General features: G+C 38.2%; 3 protein-coding genes and 1 long non-coding RNA gene across 10 annotated transcripts; 2 read left to right on the plus strand and 2 right to left on the minus strand.

Annotated features, from left to right (window-relative positions):
- The first annotated feature begins 274 nt into the window (after positions 1-274).
- On the plus strand, positions 275-1,233 carry LOC6524904 (putative ribosome-binding factor A, mitochondrial). The gene has a single exon (XM_002100708.4). The coding sequence runs from the start codon at positions 351-353 to the stop codon at positions 1,164-1,166; it is 816 nt and encodes a 271-aa protein (XP_002100744.2). The 5' UTR covers positions 275-350; the 3' UTR covers positions 1,167-1,233.
- Positions 1,234-1,518: 285 nt separating this feature from the next.
- Positions 1,519-1,999, minus strand: LOC120321904. The gene is made up of 2 exons (XR_005561636.1): positions 1,865-1,999; positions 1,519-1,803 (listed from the first exon to the last, which is right to left on the minus strand). It is a non-coding gene; the product is annotated as an uncharacterized LOC120321904 (long non-coding RNA).
- On the plus strand, positions 1,827-15,580 carry LOC6524905 (dynamin). 7 transcript variants are annotated; one of them, XM_015190449.3, is made up of 17 exons: positions 1,827-1,930; positions 2,496-2,810; positions 4,263-4,336; positions 4,400-5,156; positions 5,224-5,340; positions 5,399-5,627; positions 5,692-5,849; positions 5,908-6,014; positions 6,617-6,810; positions 8,291-8,410; positions 8,797-8,808; positions 9,606-9,611; positions 10,783-10,986; positions 11,057-11,150; positions 11,227-11,366; positions 11,424-11,566; positions 14,655-15,580. In XM_015190449.3, exons 2-17 carry the CDS (start codon positions 2,665-2,667, stop codon positions 14,803-14,805), a joined length of 2,652 nt encoding a protein of 883 aa, XP_015045935.1. In that variant the 5' UTR covers positions 1,827-1,930; positions 2,496-2,664; the 3' UTR covers positions 14,806-15,580. The 7 variants fall into 7 exon arrangements, with proteins under 7 accessions (XP_015045935.1, XP_015045936.1, XP_002100745.1 ...); XM_015190451.3 differs by having other exon boundaries at positions 1,913-2,130; XM_015190445.3 differs by having other exon boundaries at positions 1,913-2,106.
- A 161-nt stretch (positions 15,581-15,741) lies between these two features.
- On the minus strand, positions 15,742-18,786 carry LOC6524906 (G1/S-specific cyclin-D2). Its single transcript, XM_002100710.4, has 6 exons — positions 18,594-18,786; positions 17,631-18,321; positions 16,962-17,183; positions 16,720-16,894; positions 16,515-16,660; positions 15,742-16,455 (listed from the first exon to the last, which is right to left on the minus strand). Exons 2-6 carry the CDS (start codon positions 18,207-18,209, stop codon positions 16,144-16,146), a joined length of 1,434 nt encoding a protein of 477 aa, XP_002100746.1. The 5' UTR covers positions 18,210-18,321; positions 18,594-18,786; the 3' UTR covers positions 15,742-16,143.
- Positions 18,787-19,787: the final 1,001 nt, after the last annotated feature.

The following is a 19,787-nucleotide window of genomic DNA, read 5'->3' on the forward strand; positions in this document are numbered from 1 at the left end:
CTAATTGGAAGCATGTCGATGAAAGCGACTTCTGTTGGGCTTTAAATACTAAAAATTCAAAAAGTTGAATTTTTAAACCAATAATTTGAGGATTATAAGGGGACTCTAAGTAATCAAAATTTGGAAATTGCTTACAATTTTGTGGATTATGGAATATGAATAAAAAGCTTTATAACAAACGGTGAGGCAGTGCAAGCAGGCTATTCCCAAAAATGCCGGGATTTTCTGTACATCTCTAACGCATAATTATACCCCAGGTGCCTGGTCACACTGATGTTATTCCACATTATTATTTGTATTGTATTCTATTTTATCTAATCTAGGCAATATATTTGAGCCAACTAGACTAAATGTTAAGCATTCGTGTTTTAAGGCTACAAAATGGACACTCCGCTCTTAACAATGCATGCCAATTGGCACTTTCGCGAAACAAAAGCTCCAAAAGGTCAAATAAAGACAACGTAACGCGCCAGGGAAAAATATTCGGCTCGTTGTTTGGAAATCGGCTTAAGGGCAGCAAAAGCCATTGGTATCCATCGCCCGACGCTGGCGCATCCGGCAATCAAAAGTCACTGCACGCCTTGAAATTTGGGACCCCACACTTGAAGACAACTGCGAGTCACAACAATCGACGCATGTCCGTTCTGAACAAGTTGTTCATGACGAACATCACCGATATTCTGGCCACCGGCGCAGTGGCCGATTCTATCGTGGGACAGGGAGTGCAGATTTCATATGTCAAGATCACCAGCGACTTCTCCCGGATCAATGTCTATTGGATGGGCAAGGATGGTGGGGAGAACCAAGAGCTCGAGAACACATTGAATCGCATGAGCGGAAGACTGCAACACGAGCTGTCGCAGCTCCATCTGATGGGCGAAGTGCCAAAGATCAAGTTTGTCCGGGACAAAACGAGCACTGGTCTCCATCAGGTGCAGGAGGTTCTGTCCAAGATTGATCATCAGCATAGTTACTCTAGTTTAAATGCGGAAGTTGAAGAAAGCAATACAGAGAGTGGTCAGACTGCCGCGGATGAGGAATGGCCGGAGATGCGACAGGATTTCCTCAGTTTTAACCAAAGCTCAGTTATGGACAAGATTCTGGGCAAGATGCGCAAGTCCAAAGAGGCCTGGGTCCATCATAGGCAAAATATTGCCAAGACCTAATGTGTGTTGTATCCCTTGCCTTATGTAAATAATGTTAATTATTAAAGTGTTATTTAATACAATGCAACGTGCAACGTTAGAGTGTCGAAAATAGCGGTTGGGTCCTTAAATGTATATCGTTGGCTACGTTTGATTCTAAAAAGTTCATCATGTTGAGTGGTTCAAAATAGAGTATCGACTGCATTCGTAAATAGAGCTTTAACGGCTTATAATTGAATGTCAAAGGTCATATCATCCCCATACTCGATTACGCTGTTGTATATCGAATGCAGTTGCTTTCAAAGCCTGCGCCTCCGTTATCGATATTATAGCAATGACGCAGAAAAGACGGGCATGCGCAAACGAATAGTTATAAAAGCTGTTAGTATTATATATATTTTTCCATTTGAGTATGCGCAGTGGAGCCGTACATTTAATTAAATTAATATATACCAAACTTGAAAGTTAATACAACCCAATCAGCTGTTCTTGATAGTTGCGATAGTGGGTGACCTTGCTCTTGAATTGTTATCGATAGCGGATTCAGCACTGGCGCCAACACCTCACGATAAGTATTAAGCTCAGCACTAAGCTTTGGCATATCGAACTATTCGATATATCGATGTATCGCCGCGAGTGGCGAGTGATTTACCCAGCCCTATCAATTATACCAAAAAATCAGACCAGGCCAGCTTATCGGGTACAGATTGATTACTTACTTGCATCTCTAGTTTTAGTCGAAAAAATCCATTGAAACGATTTGGAAGCGGAGTGTGGTGATAGTCGTCAGTTTGCACAATAAGAAGAATATTTGTTTAAAAGACCAAAGCCCAAATTGTTGATGCGTTTCTGCAGTGCGCTTTTTGTGGCGACAAACAACATGACATCCACACTAACACAACACTGTTACGCCTGAGAAATAAGTGACAATTGGAAAAGTCGATGATAGTTTCGTTTGGGAGTATATATACAAATTCTTTTTTGTGTAAATGTCGATAAACACTTTTGCTTGCAACCCAACAATCATACCCACCTTTACCTCTTCGCGATTCCAATGAGTTTCGCTATATCGCCATTATAATCAGAAGAAGCATGAAAGGTTATTGTGGTGGTACATACCATATATCGGGTTAATCGTGTGGGAGAATGAGTAACTCATGAGTGCTCTCCAATAACGATTTCTGTTTGCAATTCGCTTCTTTTCTTTTCCCCCCATTTTTTCAATTTTCTGTGTGGATAATTTTTTTTATTTTTTTTTTATAATCTATACGGCTATATACATGTTGTGTATGAAAAGGAAAGTGATGGAACGCATGAAAGTATTTATAATGCAGTAATTGTAATTTGCAGAGGAGTGTGCAGTGCAGAGAAGCCAGCGATACAAGGAAACAACAAAAGAAAAACAAGAGGGGAGCAGAAGAAAACGGAAACAAAATACGAGTTGGGATCGCAGTTCGATCTGATTCTGATCTGAGTATCTAATCTTATCTAATTGTGTGGGAAATCAGACCTCGCCGCAATGGATAATTTAATAACAATTGTAAACAAGCTGCAAGATGCGTTCACATCGCTCGGCGTCCACATGCAATTGGATCTGCCGCAGATCGCGGTGGTCGGTGGCCAATCAGCTGGCAAGAGTTCCGTTTTGGAGAACTTCGTGGGCAAGTGAGTATCCCCAACGCCTTATCACCATATCACCATATCACCATACCCCAATATCATACTACTATCATATCACCCTATCAGTACCCAAAATATCTAGCCTATATTTTGATTGATAATGGACCTGAAGGCCTCCTTCGCCTGCAGCGAATCGATTTTTCTGCAAGCCAAGTTTTCTGTGAAAAGTAGCCCTTCTATTTCTATAATTTCTCGGTTTAATGGGGAGCCCAACTAAACGTTGCTGAAAAACTATGACTAATCGCTGATAACACTCACTTTCAGCAGTTTTTCGTTGTTTATCAACAATCAATAATTGCAGTGTTCGAAACAAGTGTATCTGCCCATTATGACCAAACCATATCAGTGGTCTTAACTTAATTATAATGATAACAAAATATATCTTTCGCCTGCACAAAGCTGTTGAAAATTCCAAAAACACCACGGCTCGGGAATTTTCACCAGTGGATTCAAGAACACACATTTCCAAATTGTTAAACAGAAATCTAAATTGTGTGTATCAATGCGATTTCTTGTGTTTGTATCTATAAGCCTGCGCTGTCTCTCATTTTTCTTTGTTAGTGTCCACTCTAAATACAAACATAACGAAAACAAAGACTTACGCCCCAAAAAGTGCAGATAAGGCCAATGATAGTACGGCCGAGTTTTAAGTTTTCCCCATTTGTGTAACTCAGTAACTCAGATTCTATATGACTTTCCATGTTTACTTTCGAAAATCGTTGAAAAAGTTTGACCTCTTTTCAAGTTGATTTATTTATCAAGTTGACTTATTTTCCTTGGCTAGCAAAGGAGTGCTCGAAAAAAGAACATTAATCAATATGCCCATTCATGTATTTACAAACTGCATTAAACCATGTAAAGTTTGTGCTTACATAAGCCCACTATGTTCAAAATAGTCCAGATAGATTTCGCATGCGCCGTGGTTTATATGTATGTATGTATGTACATGTGTATGCATGTATGTATGTCAATTAGGGTGGTTCACCCGCCCACCTGGCACACTGAGCCATCGGAGGAAACGAGAGAGGCAGCCGCCACCCACGGCCACCAGGCCAAAGTTTTAATGTCACGGAATATTAAGGCTTCTATTAACTAGGTAATACAAACAGGATGCAGGTGACCAAACGGGTAGAAATGCCCCATTTCCCACTTGATTTATTAGCTTGGCTATCCAATACCTCTTCATTACTTACTTAGGGGTATTAAACAATTCGTCTTGGTGCCAAAAACCTTGAGGAGCCGACCAAAATACTCATATTAAAACACAACACTTTTGGTGTCCTTAAGTCGCGTAAGTTGAATTCCCATTTAGGAAATAGTAGGCTTAAGCCCCAACTTTTTAGTGATTTTGACGTACTTCTTAGGCACAATAGTAATTCTCAAACATATTCTTATATAATTCCATTATTAAATACAAAATGTATCCTCATTTTACAGAGATTTCTTGCCGCGTGGCTCTGGTATCGTGACGCGGAGGCCGCTAATCTTGCAACTGATCAATGGAGTTACCGGTAAGCCAAGCCTTCGATATCATTTAGGAGCTATATTTTAAAGCCATTTTCCATTTGTTGCAGAATATGGAGAGTTCCTTCACATCAAAGGGAAGAAGTTCTCCAGCTTCGATGAGATCAGAAAAGAAATCGAAGATGAAACGGATCGTGTGACCGGTAGTAACAAAGGCATTTCAAACATTCCAATTAATTTGCGCGTCTACTCGCCGCACGTACTCAATCTAACCCTGATCGATTTGCCCGGTCTGACAAAGGTGGCCATTGGCGATCAGCCGGTGGATATTGAGCAGCAAATTAAGCAGATGATATTCCAATTTATTCGCAAAGAGACTTGTTTAATTCTGGCTGTGACCCCGGCCAATACCGATCTGGCCAACTCGGATGCCCTCAAGCTGGCCAAGGAGGTGGATCCACAGGGTGTGCGGACCATTGGCGTTATAACCAAGCTGGATCTAATGGACGAGGGCACCGATGCACGCGACATTCTGGAGAACAAGCTGCTTCCGCTGCGCCGTGGCTACATTGGTGTGGTGAATAGATCCCAGAAGGATATCGAGGGACGCAAGGATATCCACCAGGCGTTGGCCGCCGAGCGCAAGTTCTTCTTGAGCCATCCCTCCTACCGGCACATGGCCGACCGTCTCGGCACCCCCTACTTGCAGCGCGTCCTCAACCAACAACTAACCAACCACATTAGGGACACGTTACCTGGCCTGCGGGATAAGTTGCAGAAACAGATGCTCACCCTGGAGAAGGAGGTGGAGGAGTTCAAGCACTTTCAGCCAGGCGATGCCAGCATCAAAACAAAAGCTATGCTCCAGTAAGTGCAAAAATGGATGGCAGTTTTTGTATCGATTGATTAACATGGTGTATTCATATTCCTACAGAATGATTCAGCAGCTGCAATCAGACTTTGAGCGAACTATTGAGGGCAGCGGCTCAGCTTTGGTGAACACAAATGAGCTCTCAGGTGGCGCCAAGATCAATCGCATTTTCCACGAACGGTAAGCGTGTGGTATATTTGAAACCCCTTAACCTTTTGATAACATCTCGTTGCTTCAGTCTGCGCTTTGAGATTGTTAAGATGGCTTGTGATGAAAAGGAACTGCGACGAGAGATCTCATTTGCAATTCGAAATATCCACGGTATTCGCGTTGGCCTCTTCACACCCGACATGGCGTTCGAGGCGATTGTCAAGCGGCAGATAGCGCTGCTCAAGGAGCCGGTTATCAAGTGTGTCGATCTAGTCGTACAGGAACTTTCTGTGGTTGTGCGCATGTGCACAGCTAAAGTAAGTTAGCTAATTTGCTGCACCAAGCTTTACACTTAGTCTAAATTGTTATATCTTTGTACAGATGAGTCGATACCCACGTCTGCGTGAGGAGACCGAACGTATTATCACAACACATGTGCGCCAACGCGAGCACAGCTGCAAGGAACAGATCCTTCTGCTCATTGACTTTGAGCTGGCCTACATGAACACCAACCATGAGGACTTCATTGGTTTTGCCAAGTACGTATTTGGCTATTTGGAAGAGCATGTGGATGACTAAACCTTTGTCTCATTTTAGCGCTCAAAATAAATCAGAGAATGCCAACAAAACTGGCACTCGTCAGCTGGGCAACCAAGTCATTCGAAAGGGTCACATGGTCATCCAGAATCTTGGTATCATGAAAGGTATGTACTATTCGCTTTCTTTCAAGTTCACCCTATGATTCTCAATCAACTGACTATAACTTTGATTGGGACAGTATCCTTGTAAATGGTGACAGAATGCTTTGTTAGAAATTTAGTTTCCGGCGTTTCCAAAATGAAAGTGCGTTTAGATTTGTCACCGCTCGGTGGCGGGACATTTTTAACCTCTTATAATTTGTATTTTTTATGTGAATATTGTCTTTGTCATTGAAAGATATAAAATTAGGACGATCTGGACCGCTAAACGTACGATTTTTCAGTCCCTCTACAGGTATTATCATGTTTTCTGTTGCTCTTGCTTTGCGTTCTTTGGACTGCATGTTTTACTTTCAATCATTCTTAATTCACACGAATCAAACACGATTGTTGACCATCATGGGCACCAAGTATGTATCCTTCATGTAAAAAGGATCCTTAGGTACAAGCTCCAGCTTAGCTAACAAAATTGTATATGGTTACTTCTTGATGAGGTGAAGTTTATGAGCGTTGCATCTACTGACCCAAAAACTGTTGCGTTTCTCATTATGAGCCCCAATAATAATGAGTTGTGGACCTGTATTGATTTTCGCATGTGTGTCTTGCAGGTGGATCGCGTCCCTATTGGTTTGTGCTGACATCCGAGAGCATCTCCTGGTATAAGGACGAGGATGAGAAGGAGAAGAAGTTTATGCTGCCGTTGGATGGTTTAAAATTGCGTGATATTGAGCAGGGATTTATGTCAATGTCTAGACGTGTTACATTTGCTTTATTTAGTCCCGATGGACGTAATGTTTATAAGGTTAGTAATTTTTGTTAACATACAAAAAAATGAATTTTAAATGATTTCAGAAAACAAAAACCAGAGAAAAACTTTTAAATCAAAATAACTAAACAAACAAAACAAAAGCAATTTTTGAAGATATTTTTACGCAAAATATTTCAAATCTTCATTATATTACCCCAATTTGAATCCTTTGGTTAAAATAGTCGGGCAAGAGATCAATTAATTATTTTTTTGTATAATATAAAAATTACTATGTTTTTATCAACATTTAAGTCGAACTAAAGGAAAAGGAGCTTGCCGCGTCGTAAACTCCTTTTGCCTTTTGATTTCGTGATGCTATTAGCTTAAGAAGTTCACGGCTCTATTCGATTCACAATGAATCGCGCAAAAAGTAGTCATCCATCATTATCTAACCTCTCGATTGTATTCAAGCTAATAATACTTCCTAGAAACTTTGTCGCAACCAGGATAAAGCTCAGGATATATTCTTGTGATTTATACTGGCTGTCCAAGGTTAAAGGACGGGACTCTCCCCGATTTCCATTGAAAATGCTTTATTCTGTGTAGTTCCTTAAAAGCTTTGAACTTTTTGCCTAAGACGAGGTTTCCGATAGCACTAACAGCATGAGGAGCTAATCCTTAGTGGATGCAATGGGTGTAAGCTATAGCTATCTATTTCCTTCCTTTTCGGGACTTTTAGGATGTTGTTTCCTTCCAACTCATTGTAAACCAGTCGATCTTTCATCCAGTTTCCCTCATTTATGCCAGCAATTTCCTTGTTGCCTTTAAATACTTTGCTAGGCGGCTAGTTTACACGCAACATAACAACTGAACCAACAGTTTTGCTCAGTGTAAAGTCTAACCACATAAAACATCACTTAATACACAGATTAAACGCTTAGTTTTAAGGCGCCAACACTTTTTTATATTTATAAGTCACTGCAAGCAATACTTGAAACGTGTGAACATTTAAAAAAGTATTTTTTGAGATTATATAACGCGTTTTCAGCAAGGCATCGCTCTGCACGGACTGCGAAATCCTGGATTGAAATGAACTGATGGTCTGATTTAATGAATAACCTCAATAACATCTTACTGGATGTTTCTGGCTAGCTCGCTCAATTTCCTTAATTTATAACCCACTTTGTTGTCATTGCCAACATGGCTACTTTCATCTACAATTTTAGCTTTTATTTCGAGTTTTGCGAACCTTTTTCAACTAAAAACGATGAAGCCTCCTCTCTTCTGTGAGTCCGTCCGCATTGAAAACAGGATCTCGGGAGCTGGGAAGTTTGCCACATCCTCGTTCGCCTTCAAGGATCTTCAAGGCAGTAGTTTCTTTACTATGTATGGGTTTAGGACAAAAGCGAAGCGTACCAACTAAATCACCAACTTCCAGATCTGATTATCAATTGAATGTAGTACCATAGGCTAAGCAAAGTGCTGTTGTATCAAAAATGTTTCATTCTCTGCCTTCGAACACCCGGTATTCTAGGACTACAAACAACTGGAGCTGTCGTGCGAGACCGTGGAGGATGTGGAGTCCTGGAAAGCTTCCTTCCTGCGAGCTGGTGTTTATCCCGAAAAGCAGGAGACTCAGGAAAATGGCGATGAGGTGCGTACACAGAAACCAGTAATCCCCGCACATATATTTACCTGCCTCCTTAGGCTAAACTCTACACTAATTGGATTTAGAAAAAAAAAAGCCCTAAATGATCTAGTGGGCCTATAGAAATATTATCCCGCTTGAAAAGTGTACTAGGCCTTTGGTGGTAAATTTGAACCATATATGGTTTAATCATATATAATATTCGATAGCATTCTGATGCTATTTTTAGGGTTTTATATGTCCTTTTCTAAAGATATTTCCACTTTAATTGAAAACAATTCCGAATACTACATTATCTATATATTTATATATCTTTGTTTCCGCTGTTTCATTGACCAAATCAACAAAATAACTCGCAATATTGATGCTATATGTATGTATTCGTCATCCAGGAAGGACAAGAGGTTTGTTAATCTTTGCAACTTTTCGGCTAATATACATACATATATTATTTAGTATACTCATCAATTAAATGTCGTATAAATGTATGCGATTTTGGATACTAATAACTAATACATCATTTTTACATCCCTTCGATCATTTTTCTTTCGTTTAATTTTTGCTGTTTCATTTTTAAAGTCTGGTGAGGTATTTCAGCCGTTATTGGACACAAATTGTTTATATTAGAAGCAAAAAAAATCGAAATTTAATATGATCAAATTTTCAAATTTATTACTAACATATTAACTGCGGCCTTAAATGCCATCACATTAAACCAAATCATATGAGCCAAAAAAGATCTCTGAAGCAGTGTATTCCTTAAATGCTAGAACACCTTGAAATCTGAAGATGGTGTAACCCCTTAAATGGTTAAAGGTGCGATTGATTGCCACATCACAAGCCGAGTGATCTAAAATGGTTATGAATATAAATCGGATAACTTTGAAGTAGGACTTACCCTAAAAATCCTAGGAATATTCAATAATGCAATTGGATTCATTCTACTCGGGCTGTGATGCATTTCTATTCATTAGCCAAAGTTGTAGTTTGTCGGTCTTCCATCTCGTTTATTTAACTAACTTAGAATTACTGATTAAGATAGTCGGCAGTTCGACTATGGCATTTTAACTGGTTTCTTATAACAATTGTGAACATGTTGTTCTCTTCTATTTTTCCGCCACCTACCGAACAAAAAACGACCAATCTCTGAAACGCCAAAATACACACAAAATTTAATCATTTCTTCCGGTTGGTTTTTTAGCAAAAAGTATGTTGATTTCAATTGTTTATATTGCGTTGATTCTTTTCCTTAAGTAATTGTTGCATTTTCTCACAATCTAATTATTCATTTATACCCGCTACTCGTGCCATTACTCATTATTATCAAAACCTATGGAAGTTGTAGTCATGTCCGTTTTTCTGAATGTCAAAATTTGGAAATCGATAAATGCTAACTAGTTGGGCTTAAACGGAATAAATGTAGCGGGTATCACCTAGTCGGATACTCGGCTATATCGTTTCTCCTTGATTTCAATCAATTTCTCGATGACTTGTCTTCGATATAAGTAAATACGAGTTATAGATGTATGTAGGGTCTATGTACATACACTATAACTAAGCAGTCTTACTTAAATTCGACGGTCGTCAAGAGAGCATGCACTTTGACCTTTTCATGTTAATTTGTATTATACTTTACTATTGGATTCATTTATTTCACTCAACGTTTTTTAAATATTGAAACGCATGCCACTCGAACTGTTTAAAAATGAGAGTTCGAAATCGCAATCACATTTATGTAATGAGTTATATAAGTTTCGAAAGATAAGGGCTTAGAAAATGTGCAAATGTTGGATTTTCAATCCCTCAGAAGTTTTGTTGCTTGGCGAGGTTTTTAATAATTGCAATAACCCCAATATTTAGAATCGATATAGGTGGCATCACCAATATAAATAACCAATTAAACTCAGCTTTTATTTAAGTTGATGTACAAATATTTTGGAAAAATACAAGGTCAGTGGTTTCGAAATAAAATATTCTAGATATTGAAAAAGACTGTTGAGGGGTTACGCCACCCTGGAAAAAATTTGTAAAGGTTTTGTAAACCTGTTTATGAGTGATGCAGTCATTTACTTCAAAACTTTTACTTTTGTTTCCTCCGCCGCCAGCAAATTTACAATACATGCATGTTTTCCTCTTTCTTTTTTTTTTGTGAGTACTTGGAGTGTGGGAAGTGGGTGAAGGGTATCTTATAGTCGGACCCTCGACTGCAGCGTTCTTTCTCGTTTTTATGTGCACGATTCAGTTGGTTATTTTGGTTTCAAATACTTATTGGGTTGGTTATTAGGTTTTTACATACCTATGCACTCTATAAAATTACCAACAATCATTTATGGACTATCAATATCCCACAACCCAACCCCTATACGAATACTAAACAGTCGGCCAGCGAGGAGAGTTCCACCGATCCACAGCTAGAGCGGCAGGTCGAGACCATCCGTAATCTTGTTGACTCCTACATGAAGATCGTTACGAAGACCACCCGTGACATGGTGCCCAAAGCAATTATGATGCTCATCATCAACAATGCTAAGGACTTTATCAATGGCGAACTGCTGGCACATCTCTACGCGTCCGGGGATCAGGTAATCCAAATACTAGCTATTTATCCCAAAAGATGTGGCAGTTATTATAACTATATCATTTGTTTTACAGTCCCAGATGATGGAGGAGTCGGCTGAATCGGCCACACGGCGAGAGGAGATGCTGCGCATGTACCGTGCTTGCAAGGATGCATTACAGATCATAGGTGTGTACCAACATGAGTTCCAGTTTAAACGGCTGCAAAATATATTTCTTAAATATTTATCCTTTCAATATTCAAGGCGACGTATCAATGGCCACCGTGTCCTCGCCATTGCCTCCGCCGGTTAAGAACGATTGGCTGCCCAGCGGCTTGGACAACCCACGTCTTTCTCCTCCAAGTCCAGGCGGCGTCAGAGGAAAGCCAGGACCTCCCGCACAGGTAAAACCAGTTGTTAAATTATCATTAAATAGAGTTGCAATGTGCGTTTCCTTGCAGAGCTCCTTGGGTGGACGAAACCCACCATTGCCACCAGCTACAGGTCGCCCAGCGCCAGCGATTCCGAATCGCCCAGGAGGTGGGGCACCACCACTACCCGGCGGTCGTCCCGGAGGAGCTCTTCCCCCACCAATGCTCCCATCGTGAGTACACTTCTATCCTCTATCTAATTACAAAGCCATATGTGGATCATTATGCAAGGGGCTATTTGTAAAGCCACAGTATCGATGTGACTGCTTTCATATAAAAATCTGTTTTAAAGATTTAAATTTATCTAAATCAGTGTGCTCAATAATGATCCATGTATCAGGGGTGTCACAGAAATCCTTACCAATATGGGAAACCACGAGAAACCGAAATGGTCGCATTGCCACAGAAAAATACGAACAACTTGACTGCTTAAAATAGTTTAATTGGTATTTTGTTTATTTGTACAAAAGCCTAAATAATGTTTTTTATGCTGCAACATATGTGGAACTCCTAAGTTCTTGCTCATAAATAAATGCCTTAAACATAACGAATGCGTAGTGAGTGATATAGTATTCGTGATCAGCAACACAGTGAACGTAGATACAAACAAGATTTTAAGCCATTTGAGTAATCAAGCTTCAGAGTAACTTGCTTTTTTTCCAATTAGATTTAAAGATAATTTAAAGTTCATCGAACGAGATTTTTGTGGCACCTCTGTGTATTTAAGTTGTATTTTTAAATTCGTAATCGGCAGTTTTATCTACTGTGTTTGCTGTTTTAAAATAACTAAAAGTTAGGTTTTTTGTGAATAATACAAGTGAATCTCGACAAAAGACGTGAGTATTCACTCTATCATTATCCAACGTGACTTCGCCTAGGTATTACATGCAAATGGGTATCGAAAAAGCAAAATCAATGTAGATTTGGGAAGATGTATAAACTACGTACCTCACTTATGTTTTTAATGTTTACTAACTAAAATCACAAATGTTGCAATACTAATTTCTAACATAAATCTAAAATCTAACCGATGCTGCTAATCAGAAATTTAACTTATTTTATAGAAATTATGATTTCGACTGGGAATATTTTTTAATTAACCAGTAAGAAAGAAAATAATGTTTGAAAATGTGGCACTGCGAAAATTGAAGAAACAGTTGAAGAGAAACGAAAATTCAAGTAAAAGTGATTTCTGTGAAACCCCGTTCCGAATAAATCTTTTTCGAATATTCCAGTCATTTTTGAGGATAAGTGTTAAATTTAAGTTGAATAATAATGTGCGTGGACCAGATTTCCTGAACAAACTTAATAAAAATCTTTTGTTGTCTCTTTTTTCTCTTTCTATGTGAAACGATAAAAACGCAAACACTATTAAATCACACACACACTCCACCACACAACACCAACTCGAAAATGACAATAAAAATAAAATTATTTTTAAACCAATTAATACGTACAGGCGTCGTTAAATTGTTGTCAGCGTCGAGAGACAAGAGACATCTATGTATCTAGGGGATGAATCCGCAAAAAGTAGCTTGCTGACGATTTAACCAACCACAAACAATACCCAAACAAACAATTCTACTTTCAACAATTGTAATTTGATATTATTCCGGCAAAATCCAGAAATCAACAACGATGGGAAATCGATACATTTGAATCGCTTGCGTATTATTGTAGTCATATATATATAATCTGAAGCGTTGAAACTGATATAAATTCGTAATATGTGAAAAGCAACTAGTCGAGATGCACATGATTTCTTTAATTCCATAAGATGTCTTTCGTAATGTCTACTTTCCTGTGTAGATATATACAATATATACATATGTGTACAAATGTATGTGCATTTGTTCGTGCATGTCTAATTAATTATTATTATTATTTGATTAATTAATTAATTGATTAATTGAGTACTCAATGTTCCCCCCATTATCAACGGCATACGCTCAAAAGTTATGTAAACTATTTGTACGGGCAGATGCTTAGTGACGATATTAACCAATGATCTTAATTATATAGCTAACTATTAATAAATAGCTTTCGTTAACTGCATTGTGTTGTTGTTGATGTTAAACTATAAAACCCAATTAAATTAGAAAATGTTAGGTAACGCAGCGTTGAGAACATTTCAAGTCAGTCACAAAGTATTTCCTTGAACTTAAAGCAAACTAAACTAAACTAACAAATTAACAACTAAAATCGAACTAACTAAATACTAAATTACCCCTTCCATTTAACGGAAATGCACACTGCAATTACATATTGGTATTCAGATTACAGAATTAAGTAGGACTTGCTTTTGCTTTTCGCTATATCGTAATCATACTATAATTTGTTCGCCATCAAATTCGATTAATTTCTGTAAGAAAAATGTTATATTCTCCATCCGGATTCTCGGATTTGTGGAATCATCAGCTGTCCCGTTTCCAAGAAACGATTAAGTTACAGGATTAAGTTAACGCTTATTTGTATTGTCCATTCCTCTTCGTATTTGTATGTTGGCTTTTGCCTAAGTTTTGGTCAAATCAGAAGTCGAGTTACTGATTTGAATTCAATGAAAGCAGGTTTTTTTGATTGCGAAATTAGCAGAGATTTTGTTGAGTGATTTGTATCGATTCCCAGGAACATACAAAAAAAAAATGATTTACCACACTTATATGTATAACCATAATTATAGCCAATGTCATAAAATATTTTTTTTTTTAATTGACATTAAACCGATTTTTTGCCACGACAACCCCTAAAACTATCTATATACATATATATATATATATATACAAAATACGTGTTTCCAATATTTTTATGTACAATGTATTATTTATAATGTTGATTACAAATATATAAGTCATGAAAATACTCTTGTGACTTACTCAAATGGATTGTGACGATGGAAATATGCAGCAAATTAAATTACATATGACCAGTTTACGTATACACAAATAAAGTGCATAAATAAATACATAAATTGTTCGTATTACATAAGTGTGTATTGCTTACTGGTGGGGTATATATTACCTATTACCCATTGCTTTATGTTCGGTGTGTGTCTAGAAGTCGATACCTGTGCAGATGTATGTACATAAATGGCAAAGTCAAAGTCGAAGTTGGATAAAGCTAGAGTGATCATCGGTTTATTCAAACTGCAACCGATCCGAATGTTTTGAATTAAGATGTATGCATAACTAGAGGCTATGAAGGTTCGATTCAAGCATTTCAGTTACCCAAAACTAAATAATCCCCCCTTGTTCATTTTCAAAGCCGTGTCTCCGGAGCTGTCGGCGGCGCCATCGTCCAGCAATCGGGAGCCAATCGCTATGTGCCGGAGAGTATGCGTGGACAGGTTAACCAGGCGGTGGGCCAGGCAGCCATCAATGAGTTGTCCAATGCCTTCAGTTCGCGATTCAAGTAATGCCCCCTCAAGCGCTGAGCACAATATGCTCATATACATATACATATATATGAGTTTGCAAATTATTTACAAAAAGTTAGAGCAGCAGGCACGCGCGCCCCTCATATCATATCATTTTTTATCAAAGATGTATGTATCATCACCACCGCACCCAAATCGAAGATGGCAATGTGTGTCTTGTGTTTGGTTTGAAAATTTGAGTCTATGGAAAAATTCAAAACGGTGTGCTTACGTGATCTTTGGTTAATTTTACATTCAAATTAGTGCTTTCGAATCGATTTCATCGTGGATAACATTTACTTCTTAAAGTATATTTAAAAGTGAAATAAATAAATTTATTTTCCAAAACGAGTATTTATATGTAAAACACTGCTAGCTTCATAGTTTTCGTTTACGGAGGGTATTATATGATATTTGAATCGCAGTGAAAGATTGATCGCAGGCGGATTGAGTGCAGGAATGCAATAAAGCCAGTATTTTTTTAAAGCTCAAATGAAACCGAAGAAATATCTAAAAAGAAAATCGTTAATTGCAATGTTACAATGCTTCTACATTGATGGTAAAAATCTAACTATGTACTCACTCTAAACCTTGTATCAACTATCCTCAGAGCAATGAATTATATACGAACACATATTATTTAGCATCGATATGTGCGCAAGAAATTATACAAAACCTATTCAATGATAAATATTGTGTGTGTTAAGGTTATGGTCTTTAACGATTCTTGTTTATAGACGTTTGTTAATAAGAAAATAAAGAAAAATAAATTATTCGCGTTGCCTTTAATTAGTTGGATTCTTTTGGTAAGCAATCGTGGTTTGTCTGAAAGTAAATTATACGAAAATATACACACGGAGACAATAAATTTCTTTTACATATTATTTATTTGCCAACTAGTATTATTTGTATCCAAATTAATCTTTAACATATTGGTTTTCTCTTTATGTTGGATGGTTTTTGTAAAACTTGCATTTAATAGTTCGTTCTTTTTTGGTTATCTGTGCAGGATTTCGAAAAGCTTATATACAAAAATAAAATGTTGCTTTACTGCTTACAATCAGTCTCGTTTTTATGTTTCATCCATTTTAAAGTTTCACGATGATTATTTAAAACTATTTTATACAGAATATTTATGAAAAAATTTATAAAAACCCATAGTTTGGTAAAAATAGTTGGGTAAATATAAAATACATCGGGTTAGATGTAAATTGTGTGATATTGGCCAATCTTACAGTGATCGGAATATTAAGATCCTATACAGTAGTAAAAATAGAGTAATATATAGTTTAAACTTAAACCTGGTATAACTATCATGTATAACTATCATTTGACACCTCAAAATGTAACGTCTTGTATCTCGTTTTGAGCCTGCGCCTGCATCTTGCACGTATGCGTTCGATGTGGTGCTGCGGACCCAAAGTTGTGCTGCTGCTGGTGCTGCTCCGCACAGTCGGCTGGAGCTTTCGGCAGTGGCAAGGATCTTATTGAGATTTGCGAGAGGTGCTGCGATTGGTGTATTTGGAAGCGCCCCTTGTAGTATAATGTTGACATTTGTTCCGGGTCAATGTTCACTAGAAATGGCTCCAGATTCCGACTGTGCTCCTTAAAGATGTCCTCCATGTGCAACATGCAATCCTGCACCTGAGCCTGGCCATAAGATTACATATGAGTGCTACGTAACAACGCTGCTCCTTTGGCATACTCACTTGCTCCACGCTGGTCAGATCGGTCATAAGACTCAACAGGAAGTGCAGGTTGTGTCCCGAGCGCAGATGCCACTTTAGGCCGTTCATCGATGCTGCTATGCTCGACGCAGCTATGGTGCTGGCCGAGAACTTGGCGAATTTATGTTCTTCAAAGAGGGAGAAGAATCATTAGTACTCAAGTTACGGATAATCATATGTGGCTTACCTTTTGCTGCCAGTGATATGAATGCCTGAGCGTGTCCCCGCACCTTTCCAATGTTTATGTCTGGGAAGTTTTTACTTCCTATCGGCAGGCGCATCATCAGAAGCTCAAGAAAGTCCAAAGGAGTCACAGATGACAGGTCCCAGCCCAAGCGGCTTAGCACATACAGCTCCCATTTCTTAAGATTCGAATAAAATAAAAACGTGTGTTCATGGTAGGTATTGTGTAACAAGAAAAGTACGTACAATCAAATCATCCTTGTAAATACTGTTGTCCGTATAAACAACCAGTAGATCCACCGAAAGAGCACGACAGCTGGGTTCACGGAGCTTCGAAGCCAGTAAGAGGCAAGCTGCGGCCAATATTTGTAGATGGGTCTTGCGTACTGATTTGCTCGAGAGAAATCGATCCATGTAATTTAACGCCAGTAACACGACCTCTTCCTGGCAATTTTCCTCAGCACACACCTGTGAACATAATGTATGCGTTCAATTAATGATTGGAAAAGGGAATGAAATGTTACAATGGGTGTGTGATAGAAACTTCTATACGAAATATGAATAAGTAAAATATTATTCAATCCAAAGTCCGTTCTACAATCAGAGAATCAAGTCAGAATTCAAATAAAAACATTAAAAATTCGTATTGTTTACATTACAAATGGATATTTACATTACAGTTAGGTATATTCGCTTTCCATGAACTTTAAAATCTCGGAAAGTGATTTTTGAAATAAACTGGAAAATAATATTTACTATATCTACTCAGATTGAAAATTGGTCCATCAACTAAGTAATATGTAATAATTTATGTAATCAACCCTTTTTCTAGAAGATAATAACTATAGAGTATACCACAGGCGACTAGCTTAATTTAATTTGGATTCTTTATCTACATCTCGCTTAATTACTCACTTCCATCATCCATTCGGCGACAATTTTTCGCATCGGTGGAGTAATATCCTTCTGGATGCTAAAGTACGTGTCGGCAATCTTGTGGTGCTTCTCCTCGACCTTGAGGAAGTTCTCCAGACACCGATCCGAGTATAATGTAGGATCCCCGATGGCGGTGTTCACGTTGTCGGTTGCGGGTGGCTCGTCTGTTGTGGCCAGGCGTTCGTCGAAGCGTTGGCAATGTGACGTCGGTGGCTCCTGGCTGATGTAACGCGGATAACTTTGGATAGATTGGGTCGCTGTTGGTGGCGGCGGCGGTGGTGGTGGTGGCGGTGGAGCGGGCTCCAATTCTTCTGGATTCTTCGCAGCCGAGTCCACCGACGCGTATAAATACACCAGCTCCTTCATATTGCACACAACGGCGTTGTTCTGGGCATCGGGATTGGGATCGGATTCCACGGCTCCCATGGGCGAACATGATGATATCGATGATGAATCCCGGATGACTGCCGGTGTGGACATTTGCTGCTGGCGTTTGTTCAAACGATACAATGATGAATCAGATTCATAGACTATGTTTTCCGAGCATAAAAGATCCATTGTTTCGGCCAAAGGTTCGGTGTAAAGCTATGGGGTTCTCTCTCGCGTCACCCTCAAGCCATTTATAAGTGCCGATTGATCAGGAACTTTGGGTAAGTCCGATATGGGAATACTGCGTACAATAAGAAATGATCGCACATAAGTACATACACATGTATATTGTAACCTTTTTTTTTCACATTTAATTCAAGTATTTGCTCAAGTATGGGCACACTGCTGGTATATATATTTGGTCCTGTTTGAACACAGGAATACGGCATATAACCCTATCAGCTTGCTTTATTCGTATGCACATTGCATGTCTTTATTTACATATGTTTTCGACCTGCTCAGAAATAAGTCTTTCATCTCACACTATATACTTATGTACATATATGTACATACATGACTATGTACGATCAGCTCGAGAACAAACGTTTTCACTTGCGCCTATTTTCGGAATTAGCACATTCCGACTAATTAATATTATTTACAAGTTGTACGGTACTCCATAGAGTAATAGAACTAAATTATTAAAAAAAAGTATAATTGAAGTTGCACACGTTTGCCACTTAACCGGCGTGGACAAAGCATTTATGAGAACCAGATAGTTACCTTGTATTAAAAAAAAACTAGTTCGGCTTGCCATGCTCGGAGTTATAGCATTTACACACTGCGATCTGTTAAGCATATCGATCTTCATCGATGATTAGTTTTCTTTTGATCGGAAATGCTTGCGAAATATAAGAGGGGAACCACCTTATTTATTTTCATGCTGTTTTTTTGTGAAATGTCTAGCATAGAGTGTTATTCTTTAGAATAATAAAAACTCTTAAAAATGGGTTTGATGCACAATAAAAGAGGAAACACTTTTTGTAAAAACCAATTCTAAGCTTCTACAAAATAGCAAAACATTTGTTTTATTTTAAATAAGCTATGTGAGCTTATTGTGTTGAACGATCAATTTAATTTTGATCGGAGTTTCACATCTTTCAAATATTTCAATCATTCCGACTTTGATTTGCCAAAATCAAAAATACTAAAATATGCTATGGTGCTGCCACCTAGCATTCATATAAGGATGACACTGCATAGCCGATCTTTCTGCAAGTCATATATTTAACGATCGTGGTCAACGACAAAATGGTCAGTGGTGCAAAACTAACTGGCATCCCAACTAAGTTTTAAATGAAAGCTGCGCTTAAAGATTCATTACCGCTTACAAAGAGCATTAAATAACCGTTATTTTATTTGGATATAATGAAAAGATGATAAACATTGTTAAAAACCTGAAAAGAATGTTAGTAAAACTTAAAATGATAAATTCAAAAACTCCTGCTGCTTTGCCTAAAAATGAATGAAATATTTATAACAGGGTATGAAGCTTTCGCGAATTACGGAATGTTTGACAGAGGATAAACAATATTAACCTGTGGATCTTTTCCCAGAAATGATTGTAAATGTACATATATACACATCGACATTAAAATGGACTTAGTTGTCCATTGACCCAGTTTTAAAGCTGCAGTTTCGTTCTTCGCTGGAAAAACTGTAGCGTCGAGGATGCTTTCAATAATACAATCCTTAATTGGGTTCGCA

This window comes from Drosophila yakuba, chromosome X, assembly GCF_016746365.2.
Source record: "Drosophila yakuba strain Tai18E2 chromosome X, Prin_Dyak_Tai18E2_2.1, whole genome shotgun sequence".
NCBI lineage: Eukaryota > Metazoa > Arthropoda > Insecta > Diptera > Drosophilidae > Drosophila > Drosophila yakuba.